Here is a 23,208-nt window from a genome sequence, read left to right as displayed (position 1 = left end):
AAAGAACGATAAAGAAGACTGTATAAGGATTGTAGAACGAGATATAGGGGCCAGTACAGTGGGGGGAGAGATCGGACTCACTCCAGCGTGAACAAAGGGAAATGTATAGCCAAAGATCGATGTTGGGGTCAGTGGACGGAAAACTGATAAGAGGAAAAAGTAAGGTAAAACGGGACTGGTTAAGCCAGCCTAGCTGGATTCTTGGTGAAGACAACCCTGGAAGGCTTCTGTCTGTACGGAGGAGCCTGACATGAAGGACAGGTAGAGGAGTGGTCTTGGTAAACTGACTTCACAAAGTTCTTTATTAAAACTAGGTTTTACAAGATAGTGTACAGAGGCCCGTCTAAAGTTAGACCGAAGAATCTTTTACATGTCTCCAAGACTAGGAGATGGAGGCCCTGTCTTTCCTAATAACTACACTGCAAAGATATGTATGGTCCTTGGTTCTTTGAGAAGGACACTCCTAAAGTGTAAGAAATACGAACACTACCATAAAGAGACAAAAGAAGGACTCAAAATTCTAGGCCCTTTTTAGTCAGTCTTTAAGAAAAGTAAGTTGGGAGCTTGTTGTTGGCAACCAGGTGTTGCCCAAAATGAACAGTTTGTTCTCCTGGCAGCATTGCGCTTTCTCAAACAGGCACTTCAGTGGAATGTAAAGGCCTGGGCCATCCTAGGGCCAGGACTGTTGGTGCTAGAACCATGGTGGGATTTGCTGTGTTCTCTGTCTCTGTCTCTCTCCTCTCCTCTCCTCTCCTCCTCTCCTTCCTCCCTCCCTCCAGTGTTTCTCTGTGTAGCCCTGGATGTCCTCTAGGACACTCTGTCAACCAAGCTGCCTTCGAACTCAGAGAGATCCATCTGCCTTTGCCTCCCAAGTGCTGGGATTAAAGGCGTGTGCCACCACTGCCTGGGCAGATTTGGTTATCTCTGAAGTACAGAAGTTTGGATGGAAGCTGCCAAAAGTTCTTCAGTTCTCAATTCTCTCCTTCCATCCTAACCTTGTAAATGACAGCTTAAGAGTTGGGCGTGTAATCCGCTGATGGAGATTTGCTTAGTGTGCTCTAGACCCTTGATTCAACCCTAACACACACACACACACACACACACACACACACACACCCCTTCAGGAATAAAATGTAAAAAGGTATGGACTGGGAGATAGCTCAGCAGTTAAAAGGCCCCTTCTGCCAAACTTGACAACCTGAGTTGGATGCCTGGGACCCAGACGGTGGAGGAGAAAACGGACTGTGTGAGTCGGCACATTCGAGTATACACACAAATGTAAGAAGAAAGAACTAAGTTAGTTGTACACGCCTGTGATCCCAGCGCTGAAGCAGACTAAAGCGGGAAGATTGCCACACTGGGCGACAGTGTGATACTGTCTCCAGAAAAAAGTAAGAGTGGCGTGTGGGAATACAGCTCAGTGGCACAGCACTTGTCTACGTGTGGAAGGCCCTAGGTTCTGAGTTCAGTCCCTAGCACTACAAAAGTTGGAAGTTTTAGTTTTAAAATTCTTTTCAGATTTTGTTTATTTTATGTGTAGGAGTATTTTACATGCATGTATGTATGTGTACCATATGCGTGCCTGGTGCCCTTGGAGGTCAAAAGAAGACATTGGCTCTCCTAGAACTGGAGGTAGGGATGTTGCGAGCCATCATGTGGGTACTGGGTACTAAATTCAGGTCCTCTACAAGAGCAAGTGCTCTTAACCACGGAGCCATTTCTCCAGCCCAAGAAAAAGTAGTTGTTATTGTTATTATTATTATTTTGAGACAGGGTCTCACTTTGTAGCTATGGCTGCCCTGGAACTCACAGAGATCGGCCTGCCTCTGCTCCCTCCCCAAGTGCTGGGTTTAAAGGCATAAGCTACCATGCCTGGCAAAAAACTAGTTTTTAATGAAGATAGTTTAGGGTATGTTGTAAGGGAAATAAAAGATAACAACAAAGGTCTGGGCTGGTGAGAGGCCCAATGGATAAAGGCATTGATGTGCTAGCCTGACCCCTTGATTTGTTCTTTGAGAGGACTCCAATTCCCAGAAGCCACATGTGGCTCACAACTATCTGTAACTCCAATTCTAGGGGATCTGACACCCTTTTCTGGTCTCTGTGGGCTCTGAGTGCATGTGGTGCACATGCATATAGACTTTTTTTTTTAATTAAAAAAAGTTTAAAAGCATTAAAGAGAGAAGGAGGGGCATAACTGCGTCAGGCCAGAGGCAGCAAAAAGGACCCCAGAGGGCTGGCAGCCGCAGCAGCAGGTTGCTGGGAATGTTTTGAGATGGTTTCACTGTACTCCAGGCCTGGAACTGCCATGACCCCCTGCCTCAGCTTTGTAAGCACTGCTGTATACATTAGTTTGGGACACAATTTTCCCCCTAACTTTATTATTTGCTTAATTTCATCCTTAAAGACTAAGCCAACATGAACTAGTGAAGTTTGTTTCCAGAAGGACTGATCTTTAAATACCTTACCAGCGTTACATTATCGCACTGTACCAAATTCATGGCGTTTACCTGTCTGGTTTATTGATGGTTCTTCACAGTTAGTTCACTTACCAAAGTGTTAGAAAAGAAACATTAGTCTTTCTGTTGGAATAAGTGCTTGACACCTTGAAGTTGACCAAACCTTGTAAGCAGCAGGAACCCCAATCATTTTTCTATTATTATTATCTTAGAGCTGGAGAGATGGCTATTCCAGAATGAATTCAGTTCCTAGTGAAGCATGTCAGGAAGCTCACAAGTACAGCTTTAGGGGAGTCAGCGTACATACGCATACCCACACACTTAGACATAGTTAAAAATAAATATTTTTTAAATGGCTCCTGTCTAACTTAATGTTTTAAAAGATAATTGTCAAACCATTAGAATCACTTGTATTGTTGATGTTATTTGTAAGTTTTTGCTTCTTTAATGTCCTGAAACCTATTTTGATGTGCTTTCCCATTAATAATGAGATTAATTAAAACCATTCTGTAAAAAACTGAGGTCTGCAATTCAGGACTTAGTTAACCCAGTCTTTCTGTTCTAGTTCTAAATTGTTACATTTCACTTTGCTGTACTTGGTCCTTCCCACCGCTGGAAACTCAGCTGACCACTATAAAGTTATTCGGGAAAGAATTAGAAGCAGGAGGCAGACATGTTTCGCATGTGGAACTGAAATTGAAACACATAATGGAAAACATTCAGTGATATAGTAACATGATGAATGAAACTGGACTCCATCCACCCTTACACAGTAGTAACAGCAAGCCTTTTACATTCACAGGGCTCATGTGATGCAGCTGCTTCTGCCATCCCCAGTGAGAGATGCTCACACTCTTGGGTATGGGATAGGGCATGTGATGTTCTATTTATATTCCATTAGCCAGCCATCTGCAGACACCTTGGCACCAGTAAAAACTTCTGAAAAGTTGAGCATGTAGCTCTGTGATAGACCATTTGCCAAGCATATTTAAGGGTCTGGGTTCCCATCTCAGCCTACTAGAAAAGAGGGATCCTATGATTTGTTAACTCGCCCAAAATCTTTACCCACTCCACTTCCTACAACTCTTGCCCTGCTCCACTCAGCATGCTCAATATCTGGTATCTAACCTTTTGTCTTCTCTGGTCCACATTAGACAAGAACTATCATTTGGGGCCACTCAGTAAATACATAACACTAGCAAAAAAGGGGGGTGTCCATGTGCAATTTTGATGACCTCTGCTAGCATATATAAACAAGTTTTGCATAATGGTTCTAATTATGCAGCACTCTGTTCAGAGTCTTAAAATCATTGGCAGGTCCCAGATTTGCAATCACTAATAATTAAAGCATAGTGGGATATTGAACACCTAATACACAATATCTGGTTCAGTGAAGTAGTTTCAGTTCTCAGGTGTGATATTTTGTTGTACCCTAATAAAATTTGCCTGAGGATCAGAGGACAGAACCAGCCACTAAATTAAACATAGAGGCCAGGCAGTGGTGGCATACACCTTTAATCCTAGCAGTCAGGAAGATTAAAGATCTCTGCCATTTCAAAGCGACCTTGGACTACATGAGACTGATTCAGTCTAGGAGAGAAACAGAGTCAGGCAGTGGTGGCACACACCTTTAATCCCAGTACTTGAGATCTCATACCTTTGCTAGCAATATTTTGGGAAGCACACAGGCCTTTAATCCCAGCACTAGGAAGGAAGTAATATGGCTGGGCAGAGAAAAGTATGTAAAGTGTGCGGAGACAGGAACTAAAGGATTGCCTTTTCAACTGGACCCCTTTTGGCTGAGGACTCAGAGGCTTCAAACGGGATTTGTCGAGTTGGTGAGGTGAGATGTGGCAGTGGCTTGTTCTTTTGTCTCTCTGATCTTTCAGCATTTACCCTAGTATCTGGCTCCGGGGTTTTTTTTTTTTTTATATAAGACCATTTTAAAATTCGAGCAACACTCAGGTGTTCGTCAGATTTTGGTTCTAACTTTACTCTTAATTGTACTTCGTGCTTGAAACTAGTTGCTCAAATGTAGCTGCTGGCGTGAATAAGGTTTGATCCTAAGGTGAGTGATATGTGTATCTAGGAAGATAAAACCTATAAAAGTCAGACATGACCAAATTTTCCTTTGACTTGAATGTCAGATTGCAACTCTGCATTCCATTGGAAAAAATGGCAGGTAATGTAGTAACTGAAAAGAGACAAGGTGGACCAAAATGAAGTTTTCCAGTTCTGTTTTTCCTTACAATACAACCCTTGATAAGCACCTAATTTGGCAGTGTGTCTTTGCATATAATATCTTTCAAGTCATAGTCTTAGGAAACTTGCACGAATTCCCTGCAAATTAAGCAGAATGCCTCAACAAAAATGTAGTCATCTGTCTGTCCATGTTTGGCTGAACAGCCATTGTTCATATGCAGTCTGTCTCTGGAGTTCTGTTTAATCTTTACTTACTTTGCTGTGGCAGAGGCAGGTAGATCTCTTGTGAGTTTGGAGCCACACTGGTCTACATTGCCAGTTCCAGGCCAGCCAGGGCTACATACTGAGACCATCCCCAAATAAAACACACCTGTTCTGCAATAATAGGCTAACACCTCAATAATCGCTGCCTTTCACTCAAGTCACTCCAAGCATATGTAACATCCAGTGGTGCCAGTTTCACTGTCTGTACCTGAAAGATAACACTCTGGAAACCACCATAATACTGAGCCCATACATACAAAGTCATATTTTTATTTTGTGTGACATTTCAATCTTTGTTGTCTAAAGAGTAAACTGTGAAGTCATTATAAAGTAAGTCACACACAAGAACAGCTTTTAAGCTACACTTTTGTTAGCCGGGCGGTGGTGGCGCACGCCTTTAATCCCAGCACTCGGGAAGCAGAGCCAGGAGGATCTCTGTGAGTTCGAGGCCAGCCTGGGCTATCAAGTGAGTTCCAGGAAAGGAGCAAAGCTACACAGAGAAACCCTGTCTGAAGAAAAAAAAAAAAAAAAAAAAAGCTACACTTTTGTTATTTCAACACAGGGTCTTTCCTAGTTTCATGTCTGATGCTTTAGTAAAACACCCTGACAAAGAGCAACTAAACGGAGCAAGATTTTATTTTAGCATACAACTCTAGGTTATAGTCTGCTATGGCGGAGGAGTCACAGCAGCAGGAACTTAAGGCAGCTAGTTAACCTACATCCAGCCATGAACAAAGTGAATGGATGCCTCTTGCTTTCTCTAAGTCGCCTCTCAACACTTGTACAGTGCAGAACCCAATCCATGAAATGGTGAAAATGTCTCACAGGTTTGCCCACAGGTCAACCCAATCCATGTAATTCCTAGTTGAGACTGTCTTCTCAGGTGATGTTACATCCTATCGAACTGACAAAACTAACCATCACACAGTGTCAGGTAGTCTATGCTGGCTAGGAATTGCGGAGGCAAGGGATGACTGAATTCTGATCCTCCTGCGTCCACTTTTGGTGTGCTTGGATTTTCAAGTCTGCGTAACACCAATCTGTTTTATGTGGTGCTGGTAAATAAACTCCCGGCCTTGGCTAGTCTGCCAACTGAGCTAATTCCCCAGCAGGTTTACGTTTTGGGATTGAGCCGCGTTCCTAGGCGTCCCGTGCATTCGCGGGTTGGACGCCCTTGCTCTGAAGTGTTGGGAGCCATCTCCACTTACCCTAGTCTCAACCTGAGGCAGCTGGCCAGCAGAACAGGAGTACCGCTGTCCCTGTTAGTGCTCTTGGGCATGCCATTCATCTATGGGGAAGATTAATCAAGATAGTGGACATCCGGTCTGGCCTCACCGTATAGGAAGACACTACCTTGGGAGCGGATTGGGGCGATCGGCCTCCCTCAGGTAACCTACTCGGGCCCTGACCCGTCTCCATGTAGCCCTGGGAATGGCGCTCTTTCCTCTGAGTGGCAGGAAGAGGCCCACGTGTGGACATCCAAAAGGGGAGGCAGGTTAGTTGAGCATAGCAGGTGACCCTATCGCCAGGTCGGCGCTCTACGTGAACTTCCAACTCAGCCCGGTCAGATCAATAGTGCGCTTGCGCGGGATCGTTGCACCAGCAACCAGCGACAGCGAAGGGGTGACCCTGCGGGCAGAGCAGGCCAATCAGCACGCTGTCTTCTGGCCCCGCCCCCACGCCGCACCCGCCCCTTCCTCCGCACTCCGAGCCCAGCACCGTCCGCAGCGCGTTGAAGTGAACGCGGCTCGGAGCGGCCCTCCGGCGACTGGTGAGGGGACTGAGGGCCTCAAGGCAGGGCGGGCGGGGCCGCGACCCTCGACGGCCGCCGCCTCCCGTCAACCCGGGGTCGAGCGGCCGGACCGGAGGGCGACGAACGGCGCAGGCGCGGCGGGCCAGTGCGCCTGCGCAGGCCGCTTAAGACGGCCGTGCTGTCCGGCCGCGCGCCCGCAGAGTCGTCCGCCCGACGGAGCGGGTCACGGGGCGCCGACAGCCTCGGGCCTGAAGGGACGGCCTCAGGAGACCCGAGGAAGCGGGTGCTGCGCGCCGTGTGGCTTCAGTGCTTCCGCGCCCCGCAGTTTCGCGTCACTCGGGGGGTGGGGGGGCACGGGCGCACGCCTGTGGCTAAGGAAGGGCCGCGTGCGCCTACGCGGTGGGAAAGGGTTCCGGGGGCCGAACGGGAAAGCCAGAAAGACCTGGCAGGCTGCAGTGGGATAGCCGTCGGCCAGTAAGCCCCCGAGTCAGGGTCTGCTTAAATAAGGACGGCCCTGAAGAGTAAGTCGCGAGTGCTTCACGACTTGAGTTCTCAGGGTAATGACTGCTTTGACCTTTCTCTTTTCGTAGAAAACTATCATGGTTTCCTGTATTGAGTTATCCCAGGCTGTAGGTACAGGTAACCTAAGTCCTGTCCTCAAGGTCGCATAATTAGTCATGGAAGAAGCAGAATTTGGATGCTTGCCTTTCTGCTCCCTCTAAGCAGGTTTGTCAACATAAAACGAAACTCCCCAAAGGTAACGTGAGATGTAGGCAGGCTACGGCAGAATTGGGGAGATACCTGCTGTAAGTTTTAGAGGCTATGTGATTATTATAGTCTTGGCTTTCAGGTTAGTGGAAGTTAATGGTATAGTTAATGTCTTTCAAAGGCTGTTAGATACAGAGGTGAGAGATAAATGACTATTAAGGATGATTGAAGATGTCGGGGCAATGGTGGTGATGCCTTTAATCCCAGTACTCTGGATCTCTGAGTCAGAGGTCAGCCTAGTTTACAAAGTGAATTTCAAGGGGGAGGGGGGAGCCAAGATTATCACCCCTACCAGTCTTCCAGCCTCAGAGTAACAGTTGGTTTTTTTGTTTGTTTCAAAACAAAACAAAAAAGTAAGAAACAAGTTATTGTATCATGTTAGTAGCCACCATGATCCAGGTAACAAGTTGAGGACAGCTTTCTGCTACATGAGACCTTGTGTCCAAAAACAGTATGACCTAACATAAAGGTAGCAGATGAGAAAAACCTGTAAGCAAAGAGGATGGGAAGACTCGTTTTTGGTTTAAGATTTATTTTTATTTATGTGTTTGGGTATGTATGTGCATGAACTCTCCCTGAAGTCAGAAGAAAGCTACAGTTAAAGGTATGTGAGCTACCCTGCGTGGGTGCTCAGAACCAACCAAAGTTTGGTCTTTTGTAAGAAGAGCATGCTCTCTTAAAATCACTGAGCCATCTTACCCATGCTATAGGTTTTAGATACTATCTGGTGACATACTTAGCTTCTAAGTTGGTAGACGATAATAGTCTCCTAAATTGATAAATTCTCAAAGAACTTAGGTCAGATGCAGAGGTGGGTGACAAATGGCTATTACAAGACAAAAAATGACACAAGATGATTTGGGCTCTCCATCTGCTGCATTCCAAGTCTTCATATTAATGCAAGTTCTACTCAGTTTGCATATGTGTGCTTTTCCAGGGAACTTCACAGGTTTCAATCCCAACTCAGTTATCCAAGGCAAAGTATATATAATATATATGGTGGCAGGACCATAGAGAACAGATTTGGAAGAGCTGGATACTAAACTAATACAGTCACTTGCCACAAAACACATTTTAGTCTGTTTGTATATTGGTGATCCCTTAAGATTCAATCACCTTTTAATGTCATGATTGGATTTGTGTAAGTAAATTGTGTGATAGTCATAGTAACAAGGCCACATATTCTGGACTCATCCCATTGTTAATTGACAAATGATTACATATTTTTTTACCCCCTAGAGTATGTTATTTATGTCCATTTCGTTGATAGTCCCAGAGAAGGTACAAGAGACCTAATAGTCTCTTCTCTCGTGTTCTCACTGTTCTGAGATTCCTAGCCTTCGGTTTTGCCCATTTGTTAGACAGAGGATAAGCTCTGGCTGTCTATTTTTTTCCCTACCTACATACTAATCTCTAACCTTCCCAGATTCACAATCTTTATAAAAGCAAAACTTCGGGTTTGTATTTGGATCATGATCAGACTTGGCTCCTGAGGTAGAAGCTTTTGCCACTCCTGTTTTTGCCAGCTCCTTGAATATGTCACACTGGCCATAAACCTTTCTACTCACATCGTCCAGTAAGGGATGGGTAATAGGCCTCTGCCTGACTTCAGGGGTCAAGGTCACAGAACCTCCAGGACAGCAGTGTCTCAGCTTCCCAGGGGTGGGAAGAATCCAACGGAAGAGTCACTTTCCCTGGAGAGAGCCACAGCCCACATTACTAGTCCTAGGTGCTGTCCCGTCAGTTCCGCTTCCTGGGCCAGGCCCTAAGATTCATGTAGCTGACCTGGGGTGAAGCGTTATCCTAATTATTCTTTATCAATAAAAATTCAGGAGTCCGACATCAGGGTAAGACCTGAAGGGTCAGAGAAGCCACCAGGCCTCTCCTACCTGCTCTGTTCCTTCCTCCAAAATGACTGATCCCTCTCTGCCCTGCCTTGCTACCACTACTATCTGTCCGTATTCCTCCAAAACCTCTGTGGCTAATTTTGGTCATTTAGTGGCTAGCTCTGCCCTCAGACTCCAAGCAACTTTTATTTGTCAGAACACTTAGAATATCACAGAATTTTTCTCCCTTTTTGTCTAAAAAAAACTAAACTAACATAGTAGAACTATATATAATAAGTACAATAACTTTATACAAATATATACAGGTAAGAATTACATTAAAAATGTCCAGTCCATTTGAATATGACAGATTCAGAGAAAATGCTCCATTATCCTATTTTGGTGAGTCCAATGTGTTGTGCCTAATTTGTTTTCTATCCTAACTTGTATTACCAAGCCAAAACTATCTTTTTATGTCTCAACTTTATACACTCTACACCTCTTTTCTGAGTTTCTTTACTGAATTTGGTAACAAGAAAATACTATAACTATCTAGTCTTCAACTCCATCAGAGACCTAAGAAGGATATAATATTACCTGAGTAAAGAGAAGGTGCAGAGCAAACATCTTCCAAATCTAAGAAATGACAGAAACAGCTGGCTGTCTCGACAGTCACCCAAGGCACATAACTATAACTTTGGGGCATCCATCTTCAGCCTATAGTCCTAGAATATCTAACAGACTTTTCTGTGAAGCAGGAATTTTGAAGGACTGTCCCACCTTGTCTTGGCGGAGTTCAGCAGTCACTTTCTTTTGTGTCCTGCTTGTCCAGTTTGGACACCAATCAAAGCAAGAACAATTTCTTGCCCAGTGACTAACTTTTGCCACAAAGAAAGTAAACTCCATATGGAGTTTCTTTGATGTCCATCATCTTCTCTGAAGTAGATTAGTGCTGCCAGGAGCAGACATGTCTCATCATAAATAAAAAAAAATAAAATAAAATAAAAATAATTAAAAAAAACTTATGTTATTAAAACATCTTAAATGCCATATTCTGTAGGTCTCTGAGATGTTTGAAGACCACCTGTCTACCTAAAATATGTCTCTGACTTTGAAAACATACCTAACATGACTATAAGTTTGATTGTAATAAGTGACTAACTACTGAACTGCATTTCTTTGTTATCCTAAATAGTTTGTAATAATAACTTTCAAGGACTAGAAATTTACATTTCTCCACCTGCCCATATCACTTCCTGTCTCAACCTCCCTAGTGCTAGGATTAAAGGTGTGTGTGTCTCCCAAGAGCTAGGATTAAAGATGTGTGCCACAATTGCCTGGCCTCTATGGCTAGCTAGTGGCTGGCCTTGCCCTCTGATCTTCAGGCAAGCTTCATTTGTTAGAGCATTCACAAAATATCACCACAGCCTTCTAGTGGGCTGACACCTTGAACTTCAATTGCCACCTGCTGCTCCTCATGGCCACTGGCAGTTCTCTTTGTAAACTGAAGTCTCTTGCTTTGGGGATATTTGTTGTTAATTTCTTCTCAAAAAAAATTACTGCAAGCTCTTTGCCAGTGTTCAGTTTTTGTCCGTAATGAGGAAATTTCAGTGTTAGTAAAATTCCTGCTAATTGATGAAATCATAGTTTTCATTTCAGAATCAACTCAGAAACCTTTTCTACATAGATCTTTAATGTTTTACTCTGTGTGGTAAAAATATCCATTCTAAGATATTGTCTTCTCTCTGCATCTGAATTCCAGGAGGGTAATGTATAGAAGGTAAAATAACCAGAATACAGTCAAGCAGTGGATCCAGATGATCCACATGTGCATCCTATAATTTCTTTGCTACCAAAACCACTTCTCTCTCAGCCTCAGCTGATAATCTTCTTGGACTATTTAAGTCGTTATTACCTTGTAAGGTTTGGAATAAATTACTTAGTTCTTGAGTTGTCAATCCAATTGTGGGCCATGGCCAGTTAATATCTCCCAGCAATTTTTGAAAATCATTAAGATCTCGTAATTGATTTCTCCTGATTTGTGCTTTCTGTGGTTGAGGTTTTTTTTTATAAACTTACCTTATATCCTAGGTAACTAATAGAATCTCCTCTTTGTACTTTTTCAGGAGCAATTTGTTTCAGGAGCAACAAGGCAAAATTGTCTTTACTTCTTCATTTTATCTAAGGTATTTGCATCTGAATCAGCTAGTAAGATATCATCCATATAATGTGAAATTATAGATTGAAGAAACAGCCATTTCTAGTGGCTGTTGTACAAAATATTGACACAAGGTAGGACTATTTAACATTCCTTGTGGGAGAATTTTCCACAGATATCTTTTAGCAGGCTGGGAATTATTGTAAGGCAAAATTTTCTCTATCCTGTTCTTGCAAAGGTATAGTTTAAAAAAGCAATTTTTTTTTAAGATTTATTTATTATGTATATAGTATTCTGTCTGCATGTATGCCTGCAGGCCAGAAGAGGGTACCAGGTCTCATTACAGATTGTTGTGAGACACCATGTGGGTGCAGGGAATTGAACTCAGGACCTCTGGAAGAACAGCCTGTGCTCTTAACCACTGAGCCGTCTCTTCAACCCCCCCCCCAAAAAAAAGCAATCTTTTAAATTATTAACTATAATAGGCCATCCTTTAGGAAATAGAAAAAGCAGGAGAATTCTAGGCTGTAAAGAGCTCCTTGGCTGAATCACCTTATTCATAGCTCTTGGATCTATTACCGTTCTCCATTTTCCAAATTTTTTTTTTTTTTTTGTTTGTTTGTTTTTTGTTTTTTGTTTTGGTTTTTCGAGACAGGGTTTCTCTGTGTAGCTTTGCGCCTTTTCCTGGAGTTCACTTGGTAGCCCAGGCTGGCCTCGAACTCACAGAGATCCGCCTGGCTCTGCCTCCCGAGTGCTGGGATTAAAGGCGTGCGCCACCACCGCCCGGCCCAAATTTCTTTTTAATGACAAATACAGGAGAATTACAAGGACCAGTGGATTCTTCAATGTGTTGAGCATTTAGCTGTTCCTATACCAGCTGTTCTAAGGCCTGTAATTTTTCTGATGTCAAAGGCCATTGTTCCACCCAGACAGATTTGTCAGTTAACAATTTTTGGTACCTCTGAAAGATCAGCAGCTGTTGTGCCCTGTTTATATACAATCTGAATTGTCGGTGACTGTTCTTTATAATAACTTTTTTTTTAAAAGATTTATTTATTTATTATATATACAGTGTAATGTCTGTGTGTATCCTTGCAGGCCAGAAGAGGGCACCAGATCTCATTACAGATGGTTGTGAGCCACCATGTGGTTGCTGGGAATTGAACTCAAGACCTCTGGAAGAACAGCCAGTGTCCTTAACTGCTGAGCCATCTCTCCAGCCCTATAATACCTTTTAATATTTTCCTCAGAAGCATGTTAGTTTATGGTTTGTTTCTGAGACTGGAGGAATGTTAATCTGGGTTTTCCATTGCTGTAACAATCATGTACCATAAATTCATTGCTTTGTTCGCCACATATGGCTTTAATTTTCCTGTCTTTCCAGCCCTATACATTCAACCCATCTTGTGCTTTGTTTTACTTGAGATAAAGTTCCAGTCCCTTATAGGTGAACATTTACCTCTGAAGTGGCTGATTTGGATGCCAAGATCTTGGTGCAATTGTTGTTACATTTGTCCCTATGTCTACCAAACTCTCAATTACAATGCCATTTATTCATATTTTTACATTGGTCTTTGATCATTTATAGAAGTTTGCCAAAATATTTGCTCTATGGTTTCTCCTGAAAATTTTGTTTTATCTTCTAAAGATGTTCTGTCATTCAGAGCAGTATAGTTTTTCATAACAGGCATTAAGTCTTCTAGTTGCTCTCCGGAAGAGTTTCCCCAGTGCTGACAGGGAATGACTGAACCACATTTGATACAGGGGACTTCAAGAGGCCCCTAGTGCGATGGGTTACCTTGCCTGTCCCTTGTTGATCTGCATTTATTGGCCCAATGTCAGCCTTTGCCACACCTTCTTCGTATTCTAGAAGGTTAGGGCCTTCTGTTTACAATCTCTATAGAAAAAAAAACATTGTTCCTGGGAACACCTTGCCTACAAACCCTTTTCAGATGACCTGGTTTACCACAATTAAAACATCCAACCTTAAAGTTTTTAGAAGTCACTTCTCCTCTCCAAGTATCATATAAGCGTGAGATCCAGTATCAGCTGTATTTCTAATCCATTCATCTGTGGATGCTGATCTTGGCTTTAAAAGCCTGATCACCCTTTTTTACACTCTGAATTAGCATTTTCAAAAGCCAAAGAACAATTCAATTAATATTCTTCTAACTTCTGGATCTGATGGCATTCTATTTACAGCTGAAGTCAACCTTTATTTATTTATTTATTTATTATTTTTGTTGTTTTGTTTTTTGAGACAGGATTTCTCTGTGTAGCTTTGCACCTTTGCTGGATCTTGCTCTGTAGACCAGGCTGGTCTCGAACTCATAAAGATCCGCCTGCCTCTGCCTCCCGAGTGCTGGGATTAAAGGCGTGTGCCACCACCGCCTGGCTCAATCTTTATTTTAAAAAAAAAACTGGTGAAGGCTTCTTTTGGGCCTTGTATAATTTTAGTAAATAGCTCAGTTCTCTTTCCTGCTTGTTCAACCTTGTCCTAAGCATTCAAAGCTGTTGTACAGCACGGGGATAAGATGTGATCATCAAATGTAACCTGTCTTTCCACATTAGCATAACGGCCCTCCCCAAGGATTTGATCTTGGGAAATCTCATAACCTTTAACTCTGCCTTGCTGTTTGATGGCCCTAGCTTCATCTCTTCACCATGTAGTCCACTGTAACTGAGGACCAGATTCCAATATTGCTGTATTTAAATCTTTCCAGTCTTATGGAATAATTCTGTTCTAAGTGGACCATGAATTTAATATCTGCTACACAAAAGGTGAATGCATACCATATGAAACTATTGCTTCCTTAAATCTCTTCAATCTAACATTTCTAGGGGTTCCCAATTAACTTCTGAATAGCCTAGGGGATGCCTATCATCGGTAGTTGTTCTTGAATGGTAACTGGATAAATAAAGGTTATTTTCTAATAACCTTCGGCCGCTTCCCTTCAGTTTCATAATGCCATGGTGTCATAACTTCTGCTCTAAACTCCTCTGTCAGTGTGTGAATATTTTTCTTAATTCCATTAGTCTGTCTTTATAGAGATTTTATCTTATCAGTCAATTTTTCGTATTTGGCACTGATATCAAACAACTTTTGGGGGATAAAATAAGAATTGCTTAAATGATAATTGACATTATATCAATCCCAGCTAAGTTAATTAATTATCCCTTCATTTAATTGTTCAATTTTCAGACCATTCATTGCAGAACTATACAGAGACCTAACTCCATGCATCATAATGTTTCCCATTTTTATCTTGGGGGGTAAAAAACCTCTTCTCTCTTTTTTAAATTTGTTTTTTTTTTATAACCATTTCCACCCTTTAAGAATTCCCAGGTATCTTCCCAGTTCTGCAGACGATGACAGTGAAGTGTGAGGCTGGCTCAAGCTGTGTAGCATGCCTGGCTGGAGAACACAGGCAATCCACAGCTTGGCTGAGTGCAGCTGCAGCTGCTTGCACAGAGTTGTGAGCTGAGAGTATGTGGTAATTGCAACAACAATAGAAGCCAGAGCTGGTGTCCAAGCAGCTGACCTAGTGTGACAGCAGTCACCTGAGGAGGGGGTCCAGGGGAAGCCCTCAACCCATGGGGAAAAGGAGTCAAGGAGACAGCCATCTCAAAGGCAAGACAAGGGAACATGTGGAAGCAGTACATGTGACAGACAAGGAGTGAGAGCACAGAGCTGCCTGAAGGCAGAGCCAGCTGGTAGTGGGCTGCTGACTCCAGCAGCATTTGGAACCCAGGCACCTGTGGAGTTGGGGGCCTATGGAGACTGTTGTAGACAGTTGTTAAATTTTTTTTCGTGTGTATGGAATGCTAGGGATTGCACCCAGGGCCTTATGCATACAATATAACAACCTAGTTAGATCTCCATCCCTAAACCTTGTTGATGAGATTTTACATATCATTTTCATGCTAAAACTTTTAAATAAGTGCATTTGAGCATCACAACACTTTCAAATGCCTTGTAGCTACATGCAGCTCTTAGAAAGCACAGCTCTGAGCAATTACCCTCAGCTTCATTCCTACTTGGTCAAACAAGTTATACTTAACTCTGACTTCAAGATAGATATCATCTATGACTCCTAACTTGGGGCTCTCAGTTTACCCAAGAAGTATTGGTATGGCAGAATGAACCCAGACGGAAACTCCTTTCTGACTGGATTTGTACAGTGGATCGTTAATAAATGTACTAAATTGTGATTAATTTTCATACTCCTCACTTACAGTTATGATAAGGTATGCTTGAAGGATACTAAAATAGTAAAGTATTCAACTGTTAGGACTTGTTGTTCATCCTATGTAATTACCCTTTTATCATTTTTCCAAAGCAAAACATATTCGTTATATAACACTTCAAGACTCACCTCGGCTGGTGGGAAGACAGCCACCCCCATCTGATGTAGTTCTGCTCAGTCTTGGACTAGCCAGCCAGGGTCCTCAAGGCCTGCCTTGCAGTGCTGGGCAGGTGGGCTTCATTATGTTAAGGAAATAAGTGGTTGAGAAATGATAGGGATAGAGAAGCAGAATGGGTCATACACTGTGGAATGATGCAGAAAGGAAGAAATGATGATGGTGAAGAGTGGGCAGATGTTGGAGGCCTGCTTGCTACCTGGGGCCATGGTGAAGACTGAGGGGGCAAGTCTGCTCACCACCCAGGGCCATGGACATGTCCAGGCCAGGCTGCTGCCAAGGGCCATGTCTGAGTCCCCAGTCTACAGAAGCCAGGGTCAGTGTTAATGTCCATGGTCCTGTTGCCATTGAGTGCCATGTTGATTCCAGTGGGCTGGGCCACCTCCTGGAGCAATGTTTGGGTCCACAGGCCATGTTGACACTGGGACCATGCAAATTTGGGTGGCCTTTACCACCACCTAGGGTCATGGTGACACCAGACTTCAGCTGCTGCCAAGGACCATGTCTGGATCCATAGTCCTATCGCAGCCGAGGTCTGTGGGGGTGTCCATGGTCCATGTTCCCAATTATGGTATACAGGGGCCATGCTGCTGCCAGAGCCATCCTGATCTGAGTGGCTGGGGCTACCACTTAGAGCTAGGATGTCAACTAGGCCTAGCTGCTTCCTGGAGCCATGTCTGGGTCCATGGCCCAGCTACAGCTGGGGTCTGTTGAAGTCTGACCCAGGTTGCCACTTGGGACTGATTGGAGTCTGGGGAAACCACATCACAGCAGGGTCATACAGATATAGGTGTCCTGTGTTACCCCCCACGGCCATAGTGTCATCTGGTTCCAGGCTGCTGCTGAGGGCCATGTCTGGGTCTATGGCCCTGTAGGGGCCAGATTGATGAATGTTGCTCCTGTTACCACAGAACGCCATGAGTATGCCCCGGGACAGGTCAGCCACCTGAGTCCAGATTGGTGTCTGAGGGCTAGGATGCATGCAGAACTGAGTGATCTGTGCTGCTACTCAATGTCAGGGTCTGTGGCCCTACTGCAGCCAGGGTCTGTGGTGATGTCTGATGCTCTCCATCAAAGGACATGCAGACACCTGAGATCGAGGGCCATGTTGGTGTCTATGGGCCATACTGCCTCTGGGGCAGTGGTGACATCCAGACCCAGCTGCTGCCAAGGAGCATGTCAGGATCTGTGGTCCTACCTCGACTGTGGTCTGTGCTGAAGTCCAGGTCCTGTAATGCCACCAAAGGTCACCTAGAGGCCCAGGGATGAGGCCACAACCTGAGGCCTTGGTGGTGTCTGGCGGCCGCCTGAGTGGCCATTCCTTCCACCCAGAGCCAGGATATTGTCCAGGCCCAAGCTGCCACCAAGGGCCATGTCTGGGTCTGTGGTCCAGCTGCACCTGGGGTCTGTGTTGATGTCTGTGGCCTGTGTTGCCTCAAGTGGGCTTAGGAACCATTTGAGATGAAATCAGAGGGCCATGCTGAGCCAGCCCCACCATTCAATGGCCATGGGAAAGTTACCCTTGCCCCTCGCTGGACACTACAACAAGAGAGCACGTGGGAGAGATGGCCCACACCCCTCACCAGAGGTGAGGCTGAACCGACTCTGAGGTCATGCATGTAGGGGAGTTGACTCCACCTCCTCATCCAAGACAGGTGGCCCCAGTGACCCAGACTGACCAGCTCAATTACCACCCAGGCCCACAGCTGGGCCTTGGGTTGGCCTACCCTAGCATCTACCCCATTTAGGACCTGCTGGAGCTTGTGAAAGGACTGGTCCTGTGGAATGATAACCCACAGGATCTCCAAGAACATTGCTAGTAAAGCTGATGGGACAAACGGGTATACTATGGCACACGGAAGCCCCCAATGCCACCAGGATGGATGAAGAGGTGTTGGGAGAGGCAGGAAAGAAGGAAAAACAAAGAGGTTTTTCTGTTTCCTTTCTGCTTTTGTTTACTTGCTTATTTGTTTTGTTTTCTTTTGTGGGGGGCACAGCAGGGGTGAGGAGGGGATATGGAGGGACTAGGAGGTGAACAGAATAAAAAAAAAGACTCACTCTCAGATCAGTGATATTTAGGTGATTTCTAAGTGTTCTAAGCATTATAATTTTTTTACAGGTTTCTACCCCAGGAACAGACCTCTTTGCTCATATAATGGGATGAGGTAAGGAAGAGATGTGAAAGGGCCTAGCAACAACCTACACTATATTGAAGAGATGGAATTTTTTTAAAGATTTATTTATTATGTATACAGTGTTCTGTCTGCATATACACCTGCATGTCAGAAGAGGGCACCAGATCTCATTATGGATGGTTGTGAGCCACCATGTGGTTGCTGGGAATTGAACTCAGGACCTCTGGAAGAACAGCCAGTGCTCTTAACCTCTGAGCCATCTCTCCAGCCCGAGATGGAATTTTTTTTTTTTTATCTGCCTTTTGTATGCATGTATGTGTTGCGCATTTAGGTTTCTTTCCTTGGACATGTTCCCTAGGAAGCACTGGCCTGGGAGAGGATGAGCTCCCAGAAGCATGGGCTGAGAGATAACAGGCACTGGATTTTAGTTTGATGAAGGCAGATACTCCTTTAAATGACCAAGTACGTGGGAGGTGGAGGCAGGCAGTTCTCTCTGAGTTCAAGGCCAGCCAAGGCAACATAATGAGACCCTGGCTCAAAAATAAAATTGGCTGGGGAGGTGGCTCAGCATTTAAGAGTACATACTGCTTTTTCATGAGATCCAAGTTCAGTTTCCAGCACCCACTTCAAATGTCTCAGAACTACCTATCACTCCAGTTCCAGAGGATCTGATACCCTCTTCTAGTCTCTGTGGGTACCTGCACTCTCATGCATATATCCTTACATAGACACATATGCATACACATAAATAAAAATAAGATAAATATTAAAATTAAGTTAAAAATAGAAGCAAGACCCCTAGGGGATTCAGAGTTAGCTACTCTGAAGTCTGCTCTATGGCTGCAAAAGTGTCCCTGCTTTGCAGGGTTTAAAAATCGTCTTTGAATAAGGTATCTGGTGTTTAGACTAGTCCAGATTGGGCTAGAGCAGGGGAAACAACACATAAAAAGTGAAGTGGTATCATTGGTAAGACGAGTAGCAAATGGTCGCTTGTGGCACTAGTCTCAGGTTTTGGTTTTGGTTTTTAAGATTATGTATCTATCATGTGTACAGTGCTCTGCCTGCATATACGCCTGCATATAGTTGTGAGTCACCATGTGGGTGCTGGGAATTGAACCTAGGGCCCCTGGAAGGGCAGCCAGTGCTCTTAACTGCTGAGCCATCTCTCCAGCCTGTTTTGATGTTAAGAAATACCTTCCTCCTGCTGGGTATGGTGATACACCCTTTTAATCCCAGCACTAGGGAAGTAGACACTCTGGGCATTGTGGTGCAATCCTGAAATCCCAGCACTCTGGAGGCAGAGGCAGGTTTAGCTCTTTAAGTTTGAGGACAGCTGGAAGTACACAGATAGACCATGCCTCAAAAATAAAAAATAAAATAAAATAAATGTCCTTCAGAAAAAAAGACACAAGAACAAAAATAACATCCCTGGTGATACTTCCACCCAGCATGGAAGACCTGCAGATACTGAGTTCTCCCGGTGCGCTGTTGGCCAAGCATTTCATCTGTTTGACTCCACTTACATACAGATGTAGAGGCCCAGTCGGGTTGATTTAGTCAAGCCAGCACTGCTGGGCGTTAAGGATAGATTTCCATTTCCCACAAGAAAATGGCTATTAGCCATTTTGTTTGCCTTCGATGATCGAAGAGCACATTTAACTAGAGGTTGTGTGATGCCCCATGCCTATAAAAACAGGCTGGCTGACCTCTCACCTGGTTGACTTTACAAGTGACTACTCCCTTAGGGCCTGGGATCTGTCACTAGCCCAGGACACCCAGTATGAGGTATGATCCTTAGGTCAGTGTGGCTGTGTCATCCATTGAATCGGCAACTGTCCAGACCTATTTTCTGGTAGATAGGGGCTCCCCCGTATCAGGGATGCATTAGGAATGGACAGAGGAGGAATGCCAGGCAATGAACTCCCTAGGGGCTTAAATCACACCAGAAAACAGGTTGGACACTTCCTCTCTCCAACAGTGTTGAGTGTTCCTAGTTCTAGCAAGGAACCCCACACACTCCTTGGAATCTGTAACTGCTTGTTTCCTGGACAGGTGTGATCTGCCCCTTTTGCCTTTCTAAGCATTACAGGGACACCCCTCTGAATTTCAGGGTCTCATGGCTTTTCTCTCGAGAGCTGGACTAGCTAATATGTTACAAGTCTAGAGAGTTCAAGGTGCTTTTTCTGTGTCCCCAGCCAGAGTTGTTGCAGCCAGTGCTGAACTCAGGGTGACCTCCCTGCAGGGATCACAATGATGAGTCCAGCTGCTGCCTGCCTTTGGAACAGCAGGGACATCTGCTCTTGAAAGAAGAAACCAAGGAATCTGCAGACCAGTTTTCAAGGCCACAGCCTTTCCCCTCTGGTACTTTCCGGACCTTAAAACTAGAAATTACTGACTAGGAAAGGCGGACATCATGTTCACAGCGCCTGGCGTGGCGGCGGTTGGCGGAAGGCCTTATTCCTGCAGTGAGTGTGGCAAAAGCTTTCGGTACAGTGCAGTGCTGCTGCGGCACGAACGTGCCCATGGTGGTGACAAACGTTTCCGCTGTCTCGAGTGTGGTGAACGCTGTGCTCGAGCCTCAGACCTGCGTGCACACAGGCGGACCCATGCTGGCCAGACCCTCTACGTCTGCAGTGAGTGTGGCCAGAGCTTCAGTAACAACAGCCTGCTGGACCTACACTTGGGGACACACCGAAGGCGTAGCCACACCTGCCCTTGCCGCCTCTGTGGCCGTCGCTTCCCTCACATCCCTGCACTACTGCTACATCGGGTCCGACAGCACCCACCTGAGAAGCCCCACCGCTGCCCACTGTGTGCCCGCTCCTTTCGGCAGAGTGCTCTTCCTTTTCACCTGGCACGGGTGCACCCCCCAGAGACCACCACTGCCACTGCTCCTCCTCCCAGCCCGCTGCACCACTGTACACAATGCCCGCGGGCCTTTCATAGCAGTGCTGGGCTGCGGAACCATTCCCGCATCCACGTCGTCCTCAGCCTCAGCGACCCTGGCGCTGAGGCCCACCAGTGTGGTGTGTGTGGTAAGAGCTTCAGCAAGAGTTCCACACTCACACGACACCTCCAGAGGCACTCGGGGGAGAAGCCCTACAAGTGCCCTGAATGTGGCAAGGGCTTCTTGGAGAGTGCCACGCTGGTGCGGCACCAGCGAACACACACTGGAGAAAAGCCATACGCATGTAGCGACTGCGGGCGCTGCTTTAGCGAGAGCTCCACACTGCTGCGCCATCAGCGCAGCCACCAGGGTGAAAGGCCCCACGTGTGCCCTACTTGTGGCAAGGGCTTTGGACAACGATATGACCTTGTGGTGCACCAGCGCAGCCACACGGGGGAGAGGCCTTTCCCGTGCCCAGAGTGCGGCCGGGGCTTCACAGACCGCTCAGACCTCACCAAACACCTGCGCACACACACTGGGGAAAAGCCTTACCACTGTGAGCTGTGTGGCAAGCGATTCACCTGCATCTCCAACCTCAATGTGCATTTGCGCAATCATGCCGGCCATAAACCACACAAGTGCCCAGAGTGTGGCAAGTCCTTCAGTGTTGCTTCCAAGCTTGCACTGCACAGAAAAACACACCTAGGTGAGCGGACAGCAGAGTGCATGGAGTGTGGCAAATTCTTTAGCCATGGCCGGTCACTGTCACAGCACCAGCGGTCCCACAGACGTGCTAGAGCAGCTGCAATGGCAGCCACTACCACCACTGCTGTAGTCACTGAGGTGACAGTAGGTCCTCCCCTTGCCCTCACAGGGCCAACAGAACAGGAGAGATCGGGGCTCCTAGTGTCTCCATTTCAGGAAACTTGCTAAGAGGGCCCCATAAGGTGGCTGGGTGAATACACATTCAACCCTGAGGAAAAGACAGCTCAGATGGTTTGGAAGCCAGACCTACTGCTGTTGCATTGTTGCTAGGTACTCACCTAGGTTGCCTTGTCTCTAAACCAAGATCCCTAACAGCTCTTCCATCATCCATCCTTGTATTCCCCAGCTCAAAGTCCTAGGAGTCAAGGAACCAATACCACAGCCCTATGCAAGACAGATGGGGTGTTCTGTGTTCTGTTGATGCCACTCTGCTCTCCCTTGTTGGTGTTGGGCCTGAGCTCTTCTTTCTTGGCTCTTCAGGCAACATATTGGTCAGTTAGGTCTCTTGTTTCTTACCTGCCTGTTAGTCTCTACTGCTTTCTCTTGCTTGAGACATAGTTGCAGAGGTGAAACACAGGCAGCGTGGAAGGGTGGAATGGCTCCCTTCACTAAAGGACCAAGATCTGTGGCAAGTTACTCCCTTGAAGAGTAAAACACAAGAGTAGGCACTCATCAGCCTGGCCATCCATATGCCCTTTTACAAGATGCCTCTTAGGGCCCAGCAAAAGGGTTCAGCAGGTAAAGGCACCAGCTGACAACCTGAATTTGATCCCTTGAACCCACACATGTACCATCCATGACACATGTGCACACATAAAGAACTAACCCTCCCCTCCCCTAACAAATGCCTCTTAGGACAATTTTCTCTAGCCAGGTAAGAAATGTTTGCCTTGGGATGCAGCCCAAGACTGTGTAAGTCCATAAAGCCCAGTGACACCATGTGAAACAAAAGAATGTTTTTTCCAGATGAAGCTTCAAGGCATGAGGAAACAAGTTCCCTGGAGTCCTGGGCAAGGGCAGGATGTAAAGCCTGGAATTGGTCAATGACTGCTTATAGCTGGTAACATTGCTATTTGTTTGGGTTTGTGACACCAAGCACCCCTTTGTCAAAATGAGTTCCAAGCTCTCATCCCTTTTGGTGGTGGTTTCTTCATTGCTGTGACAAATGCCTGAGAAAATCAACTTAAAGATTTATTTTGGCTCGCGGTTTCAGTAGTGTCATTCCGTTGTCAGCTGGTTCCACTTCTGTGAGCCTGAAGCAAAGCCGAAAGGCATGGGAGGCCACCCACTTCAGGGCAAGGAAATATGGGAAGTATACAGGAACAAGATTACCCTACAAGGCATTTCCCCAGGATTGTGGCCTCGCTACTTAATAGGCCTTCAGCTATGAACTTATCAAAGAATTAACTCCTTGACAAGTCATGCATGATCTACAGTCCAGTTACCTGTCAAAAACTCATCCACTATAAACTAGTTCAAACTTTTGCTGTAGGACTTGGTTCTATACCAGAAGGCCAGACTGCATGGCCCACCACACCACAGGCAAATGCTAGACAAGAGGTCATCTGC

At 45.4% G+C, this 23,208-nt stretch overlaps 1 protein-coding gene across 5 annotated transcripts; it reads left to right on the top strand.

Moving 5' to 3' along the window:
* Window positions 1-6,591: 6,591 nt before the first annotated feature.
* On the top strand, window positions 6,592-22,851 carry Znf672 (zinc finger protein 672). 5 transcript variants are annotated; one of them, XM_028861126.2, is made up of 4 exons: window positions 6,602-6,696; window positions 11,399-11,458; window positions 17,972-18,017; window positions 20,183-22,851. In XM_028861126.2, exon 4 carries the CDS (start codon window positions 20,401-20,403, stop codon window positions 21,805-21,807), a length of 1,407 nt encoding a protein of 468 aa, XP_028716959.1. In that variant the 5' UTR covers window positions 6,602-6,696; window positions 11,399-11,458; window positions 17,972-18,017; window positions 20,183-20,400; the 3' UTR covers window positions 21,808-22,851. The 5 variants fall into 5 exon arrangements, with proteins under 5 accessions (XP_028716955.1, XP_028716959.1, XP_028716957.1 ...); XM_028861124.2 differs by lacking the exon at window positions 6,602-6,696 and adding an exon at window positions 6,704-7,235; XM_028861122.2 differs by lacking the exon at window positions 11,399-11,458 and having other exon boundaries at window positions 6,592-6,696.
* The last annotated feature ends 357 nt before the right edge of the window (window positions 22,852-23,208 follow it).

The sequence above is a fragment of the Peromyscus leucopus genome, chromosome 8b, assembly GCF_004664715.2.
Source record: "Peromyscus leucopus breed LL Stock chromosome 8b, UCI_PerLeu_2.1, whole genome shotgun sequence".
Taxonomy (NCBI): domain Eukaryota; kingdom Metazoa; phylum Chordata; class Mammalia; order Rodentia; family Cricetidae; genus Peromyscus; species Peromyscus leucopus.
The sequence above is the reverse complement of the archived record's forward strand: the minus strand, read 5'-3'. Positions and strand labels throughout refer to the sequence as shown.